The 7892-nt window shown below is 42.5% G+C and overlaps 1 protein-coding gene across 1 annotated transcript; it reads left to right on the forward strand.

Annotated features, from left to right (window-relative positions):
* The first annotated feature begins 2655 nt into the window (after positions 1-2655).
* On the forward strand, positions 2656-4072 carry LOC109210002 (RAB6-interacting golgin-like). The gene is made up of 5 exons (XM_019373373.1): positions 2656-2983; positions 3054-3127; positions 3205-3350; positions 3399-3699; positions 3800-4072. The coding sequence occupies exons 1-5, from the start codon at positions 2656-2658 to the stop codon at positions 4070-4072; spliced, it is 1122 nt and encodes a 373-aa protein (XP_019228918.1).
* Positions 4073-7892: the final 3820 nt, after the last annotated feature.

Here is a 7892-nt window from a genome sequence, read left to right on the forward strand (position 1 = left end):
TTGTTGAGGGTAATTTTTCTTTCTTTTAGAGTAAGTTCGGGATATCGGCTGATCCATAATTTAAATTTGATAGATTCAACTTTTAGATTTTTTGCATTGAATAATATATATGACCATAGCAAAAGAAAAAAAAGTCTTAGTAATTATACAATTTATAAGAAAAAATACATATTAATTAAACTTAATAAGAGTTGGGCGGGTTGGGTTATGACCCGAATTTTAGCTCATCTTGAACCAACCCATCTTAACCCAAATAATTTTTGGGCGGGTCATTGACTCAACCCATTTTGACCCGCCCAAAATCGACCCAACACGTTGTTTACCCGTAAAACGTTACAGTTGAATTTATACGTGATTTCTATACAAGTGAATTAATTCTATCCTGAGATAACAAAAGAATTGAAGAAATATGTAATACTTAGCCTTGATATGAAGATGAAATAGCAGAAATAGTAATTCCGGGAGCGAGGCTTCCGGGCAAAGCGATAATGAAACCAAAAAGTAATAAGATAAAATTGTATAGAGCTTTGAATAGATTATAACATAAGTTTGCCAGAAATTTCCCTCTTTACAATGATAATAGAGCTCGCTATTTATAGTTACACCTAAGGAATAAGGACCTAGGATCAAGCCCCTCTTTAATGCCAATTATGAGGGCCATTGAAGAATGTGTAACGGCAAGCATGAATGACATGCCATATTCTTTTGTAACGGGCATCGTATTAAGTGTTGTAGAATATTCTCCATTAAATGCTACCGGGTGACACGCATTTATTACATCTTTATGAGCATCATTCCTTTCGGTAACAAATGGAACAAGTATCTTCGATTTTGGCTGTCTTCTGCCTCCGGCTCCACATGTCGCTTTCATATGCAATTACTTAGCATAACATATTTTACCCTATATAGATAATCTCCCTGCTTTCTGGTGACATAATTTTGTGTCACCGGGAAGTTGGTAGAAACACTCATTTTGGCGGGAATTACTATGATTCCTTCATAAAAGCTTCTGACGGTTGATTAGACGCATGTCTCTCTGCATTTAATGACCTGAACACGCGTCAACCCACGATTTAGCATAACCTTTGCCGGTTATTGAGGCAATCCTGGCCACGAATTTAGCCGCCTAAAACTTTACTTATACGCATCAACCTCCTTCATTCATACTCCATAACTCTCCAAACTCTTTAAAACTCTCTTTATTCAACTTGTATCCTATTCTTCAACCTTTCTTTAACTCTCTTCAAACGAAAAAGCTTTTCCTTCTTCCATAACATATAATGGCTTCTTCTTCAAAGAATACAGTTCCTCAAAGAACAAGAACAAAGCCGAGGACGCTGCTCCTCCAACAGTGAGCACCATCATCCCTAGAAGGCTTGTTACAACAAAAGACTTCAAAGATAAATTCCCTTCAGTTAGCCCTCGTACATGGGCCGATAGCAGGTATCCTTCTTCTATCCATCCTTCCAGTATTTCTGCTGTGAAGGAATATTGTCACTGCCAAGTTTGGACATAATTGCTCCTGATCTAACTGAGCAAATAACCCTACCCAAGGAGGATTTTATATACTTTTACACGTACCCCTTTACTTTGGGGGCGTTGAAAGGAGAGCTTGACTCCATTATTGTGGAGCTTTACTTCCGCTACCAAATGTGTTTTGCACAAGTAAGCCCTTCTATGTGGAGGACGATTGCTTGTCTTCATCGTTTGTGCCAAGATACGGGAGATAAGATATCCTTAGCTTATGTGATGAATCTCTATTCCCCCAAAAACTTCTGCGGGGGAATGATAAACTTTAGCAAACGCGGCCACCATGCTTTATTATCTAGCATGGATGATGACAACGATCGTGGGCGGATGGAACGGTTCGTTGCAGTTGCCACCAATGATATTATTCCGGCAACGGCTTCATCCTTTCCGGAATCATAGAACAACACTCGTAAGCTCCTTGTTTAATATTTCTTTCATTAGAAATTTTTTCATATCTGTATGATCCCCGTTCCTTCACTTGTTACAGCAACTCGATAGGTTCCATATAGGGTTGAAGGCTTGGACCTGTGGGTCCAGAAAATCTTGGACGTCACTATGCCCGAGACCCGTACGTGGAAAGAACTGGCCCTTAAATACAGGTGGAAGGCCAAAAATTATGATAATTTGGATTCATCTCGTTTCTGCTTTTTACGTGAGGAAATTGATTGAACCTTTCTCCCTTTTTTCTGAATTAAGGTCTACACCCAGGCTCGGTTATCATCCCCGAGGAGGATGTTTTGGCTGATCCTACTGATGCGGCGAGGCTGCTTCAGGAGGCTCTTACTTGAACATGTGTCTTCGACCTTTCTTCGGGTACAAGTATTTCTTCACGGAGTCCCGGGACGGAGAATAAGCAACCAAAAAAAGCATTTCTCAGCAGCTAGGGGAAAGAATAAGAGGGCAAAGAATGCCACCCCTGAGTCGTCTCTGGAAGTTGTGGTGACGAGCCCTCCGTCTGGGCCGTCCATAGACACTGTAATCATTGACGACGATGGAGAAGCTAGTGATGAGGGAGCTTCTCTACATAGAAGACGACGATCCTTATCATCTCAACAGAATGCTCAACCTGTTGAGTTAGTTACACCAACCGAGGACGATGTCTCGGCGCTTTGGAGGGAGTTCGAAATGGTAGAAAATGCCAACTCTCGTTGCCCGATCCCAGTTGCTACGCCCGGTACCATGGGGCTAAATACCGGGCCCCTGCCGTCTTTGGTTGATGAGCAACCAACAACCAGCACTGCATTTGCCGCAACTGTTTCTCACCCTTCAACGCCATCAGCTTCATCACCTTCTTCACCAACTCTTCCACCAGCAACTACTACATCATCTCCACCAGCCGCATCTGCCCGAAAAGAAGATGTTCCTCTTCCCCAGTCCCATCATGGGAATTTGGGGCAAAATTATGCTCCCCCCTCAGAAGATCCGCAAAGAGAGGATGAGCGTTGCTTTCTCGGTCACCACTGAGTGCAATTTGTTATCTCGGTCGGTGGAACTTGCTAACTATCTGAAGCCTTTACCTTCAGAAAAAGATTGGGAAAAGATACAGGCTCTCTCGGGAGAGTGCTTGTTGAACAATGCCATGCACAACACCACAGCGGTACATTCTTCACTTCTTTTGTCATTTCTTCTGTCTTTGACTCGAAATACCCTGAGTTTGCCTTTCTTGTTTTGTAGGCCAACTTCCTTGATTACGAGGGCCTCCAGAGGTTGATTCGAGAGAAAGAAGAACTTACCTCCGCACGAGATCAACTTTTGGCCGAGCGGGAGCAAACTATTGCTCGCCTCTCAGAATTGGAAGTCAAAGTTGCTGAGGTTGTTGCGTTAGAGGATCGTTTGCAGCAAAGTGAGTAAGAAGTGGAAACCCTTAGCCAAGGGATCGGTCTGCTGAGGGTTCAATTTGATGAGGCCAAAGCCAAATGGGCTAAGGTCCATAGTGTCGTTCTTGTTGCATCCGAACGTGAGGCTGCCACCGTTGAAAGATTGACCAATTTAGAGGCAACCTTGATCTCCAAAGCCGAAGAGCTTGCTGTTGCTGGGGTGAAATATGCCCAATTGGAAGAGAAGTATAGGAGGACCATCGAGCATAACAGACTTTTCAGCTCTACTGTTCGTGATCTCGATGTTAGCCTCCGGTCCGTGAGGTTCGCATGGGAGAACCTTTCTGCCAAGGTTAACCAACTTAAAGAAGAACTTCAGCGTTGAGCGGCTTCCCTCATTGTTTAGAAAACGCATTCTATGTATAGCATGAGAAGAAAAAACCTTTGAAGAGGCTAAAGCGGGTGTTGTTGACTTTGATGCCGAAATCGCTAAGACCCATGAGCTGGAGTTAGCTGCAAAAAGAGGTCTTCCGGCCAGGCCTAATGCTACCGATTCTTCTAGTTCCGATTTTGAGTTCTCGGGAACTGAAGAGGAACCGGAAGGTGATGATGGTGAGGGAAAAAATGATGAAGGCCAAGATATCGAACCGGCGGCGGATCTATCCACTTCCCCCGGGCGTGCGGACGCTTCACTTCCTCCGCGCTCCGGAGATGCAGCAGTTTAGCTTTTCCTTTCTTTTCTTAGCTTTTGTACCTATGCAGTTTTTGCATGTTTATTGTAAATAAAAACATCTTTTGCACAAGTATTATATGAGTCTCTTTGCATTCTTTATTTATGCAAGTTTTAACCTTTGCATTCTTTTTTGCTTAAGTGTTTTGTTCAAGTTTTACTGTTTGTGTCTGATTATGTAAGACCTTGGGTGTATTTTCCCCTAAAAGAATTTGTATTTCGGGCAAAAATTCATCCGAAATCAACCCTTTAACGTGAGGGTTTTCACAAGTATTTGCGCAAGTTTGCTTTTTGCGTCTTTTTGTGCAAGGCTTCAGGTCTATTGTTTTCGAAGGCATTTGGATTCTGGGTATAAGTTCTTCCGAAATCAATCCTTTAACGTGAGGGGTTTATAAGGAAGGCCCCTCTTATGTTTACGGTTCTCTTGAAGAGGATGTCTCATGTTCATTACGGCACTAGCATTTGAAGTACTTGTTTAACTTTCAAATGACAAAGTCAGTTCATCGTTCAGACAAGAAACAAGATAGAAATTAAAGGACTTCACTTTATTCCTTCCATTTTCAAAAAGTACATAAGCATTCGTTATGCTAAGAAGAAATTGCCATTTCTTGTGGCTAACTTGTACAACTTGTTTCTACAAGTTGGCCGCGCAGTCCCTGGTTCCGATGATACAACTATATTTCCGATTTTTGTTTCTCGATCGATGTGACAGTCATTGTTGCCGTATCCTCGTATCATTCCCCCCAGTGTTCGAATGCGAAAAATGCAAATTGGAACACTGGAAGCTTTGCAAATTTGAGGACCGCACTAATGAATTGCTAGACAATCTCCAACTCGGTAACAGATTTCGCTTCCCCTTATGAATTTATGCTATCGAGCCAAAGACTATCTAACAATCCCTTAATGGTTTGCACTTGTGAACGGTTGGGTAACCTTTGTTCGAGAGCAAACTTAACTCCCTAATAGTGATTTTGCTCTCGAGCGAAAGATTAACTAACCGTCCACGTGAATCGGTGTCAAAGATCGCATCAACAGTACCCGAGGCTTCTCTCTATGATCAACCTCGAATACTCGGGGACATTACCCTCGGATATCGACTTTATGAAGGAAAGAAACTTTATGGTTGAAGGATCTCGATCAATAGGATTTATTGCAAGGGCCAAACGGTCAAATGAACTGTGCCCGCATATATTGCTCGAGCCTTGGCACAAAGAATGCACACATGTACAACTATTATGCAAAATAATAAAAAGAAGTCTCTTCCTTATGGATAAATATCTTATCCTTTAAAAATTTTCTTGCATTTCTCAAAGAATTTCCTGCATCCGATCCCCTAAAGGTATCTAGCCCAAGGGCCACCTTAATCCGAGTTCGAACAATCACTCTCACTCGGGGACTGTCGTCCGAAAACAAACTCGGACAGTTCGAGCTATCGGAGCTCGGGGGCATAAGACCTATTACGCAATGTCCGAATTTAAAGGCTACGACCATCCCCACTCGGGGGCTATTATCTTAGGCAAGCCCAGATAACTCGGGATAGCGAGCCCACTGGGAAACACCCTAACTAAAAAGGCTACGTCCATATTAACACGGCTCGGAGACGTCCGAGACCCGTAACAAAAACAACAAGGCCTTAAAATTTCTTAACTGGTTCTAAAGGCTACCCTCGGCAAACTATAATCTAACAAAGTATAAGTACTTTGGGGGGAAATTTCCGGTCATACCAAACCCCCACGATGCCATAAACAAAATAATATTAAAGGAAAGGCTTGTTCGAACCTCCGAACATAGCCTAACTATTTCGTGCGAAGGCATTTTAATCTTTGCAAACATAAGTAATAAAGCAAAAAACTAGGAAATTGCTGGAGGGAAAAAGCTTTATATACATATCAAAAGATTTTAACAAGGGCCAAAACGGCCTCGATACAAATTTTCACAAAGGCCTAACGGCCTCAACAAAAAGAAAAATACACAAGTACAAAGACACAAAAAAACAAAGAAAAATGTACAAGGCATTTAAATGTCCTGGTCTTCACCGGAGCCCCCCTCATCACCAAGACCTTCGGGGTCTAATCCACCCTAGGAATCACCCAAATCTTCATAATCTTCATCATCTTTGGGATAGGACAATTTTTTGGCCTCGGCTTCGAGCTCCTTGGCACTCTCAATCTCAGCCGATAAGTCGAAACCCCGAGCATGAATTTCTTCGAGAGCCTCCCTTCGAGATTGCCGTTTCATGTGCTCGCTGATATCCTTTGCTCGAACCTGAGCCGCCTCGGCATCGGCCTTATAAACGGCCACCATCTCACCAGCATCGACTTTAACCACCTCGGCCTCCGACTTGGCCGTTTCAAGCTCCTTGGCCAGATTTTCTTGATAGGAGACGGCCGAACTCAGCTGAGACTGGAGCTCCTCAATCTTTTTAGCCGGCACCAAGGCCCTTTCCTTTACAGCTCGAAGCTAGACCTCAGCCGAAGCCAATTGTGCCCGGGCAGTCTCCTTTTCCGATGCCAAGTGGTCTATTTTGCTTTTTCATTCTTCGTCCTCGGCCTTTACCACATCCATCTTTGCCTGGAGCTGCTCGATCTGATCAAGCTTCTGTTGGACCTGCGGGTTCGGACGGTTAGTTACCATGTCTGACTCATCGTCACTAAACTCAAATACTCTTCTTACCTGCTCGACCAGGTCGACATGCTCCTTCTGAGCCACCTCTAGCTCAGCTCGAAGGCTCTTAGCATCCCCTTCACGTTGCTCACTGAGGAGTTTGTAAGCATCTCTCTTCTCAGTGAGCCCTCGAATCTCGGCCTCATATTGGGTTATCTCTTCCCGATACCGAAGAAAAGTCTCATGGTAAAGTACCGAGGCCTAGAAACACAGAGAAAGAAGTTATGATCATCTACAAATTGATCTAAGTACAAACTAGAAACGAAAAAGGGTCAAATATATCCATGTACTATCGAAAATAGTTTAAATATACCCTTCGTTATACTATCGGGTTATTTCGGACACTACCGTTATACTATGAAACAAATATACCCTCATTTTGGATGGAATCCAACGTGGCAGCACAGGATTAAATCGACCCATCTCCCTTTTTTAACCCGATTCACTTTTTAAAAAACATTATTCGACCCAAAATCCACCCCCTTACAGATCGAACCATCGCCAACATACAAACCCACATAAGCACTGCAGACATCCAAACCTTCTTTCTAGGTGTAAATTTGCATATCCGAAGAAATAATCCCCCTTTCTTTATTAATGATACAAGGAAGCACAATTATTTTAGTTGCTATCAAGTCAAACATTCATATCATACTCCCGCAGGAAATAAATGATTCATCTGATTAAAATAATTCACAAATAGGAGGGCAAAAATGATGAATTTATGAAAAATATCTAATCTCATTTGAGAAAAAAATTAAAAATTTGAGTGTTCCATGACACAAATCTATAAGTACATGTTGAAAAACTTTCTCGTTAACAAACTTTTGAAGTCTTCTCAGAAGTCAAAGGTCTCCCACTTTACTTCTTCAATTTGTCACCACTGATGTGTGGCTATAATTCCATAGTTCGTACATTATGTGCCTTGCATTTTACATGCTTTGATAATAAATTACACTTTATTTACGCGTAATGGAGTCTATTTTATGTGTAGGTGCATCGAAAATAAAAGTAGAGCTAAAGGGATGCTTAAACGCCGAAAGTGCGCTCGAGAACAGGGAAAAGGAGAAGCCAGGCAAAAGCCAGCTCGACCAGGCTTTATCCAGGCGAGGCCAGCTTAAAGCCAAGCCTAGGCTGGCTTTATCCAGGCG

This window comes from Nicotiana attenuata, unplaced genomic scaffold (genome assembly GCF_001879085.1).
Source record: "Nicotiana attenuata strain UT unplaced genomic scaffold, NIATTr2, whole genome shotgun sequence".
Classification (NCBI taxonomy): Eukaryota; Viridiplantae; Streptophyta; class Magnoliopsida; order Solanales; family Solanaceae; genus Nicotiana; species Nicotiana attenuata.

Bases quoted from the DNA above. Each gene is read 5' to 3' on its own strand.
- LOC109210002 (XM_019373373.1), top strand. From the start codon at position 2,656: ATGGTAGAAAATGCCAACTCTCGTTGCCCGATCCCAGTTGCTACGCCC. The intron at 2,984-3,053 runs GTCACCACTGAG...CTTTACCTTCAG, and splicing joins GGATGAGCGTTGCTTTCTCG to AAAAAGATTGGGAAAAGATA. The intron at 3,700-3,799 runs GTTAACCAACTT...ACCTTTGAAGAG, and splicing joins GGGAGAACCTTTCTGCCAAG to GCTAAAGCGGGTGTTGTTGA.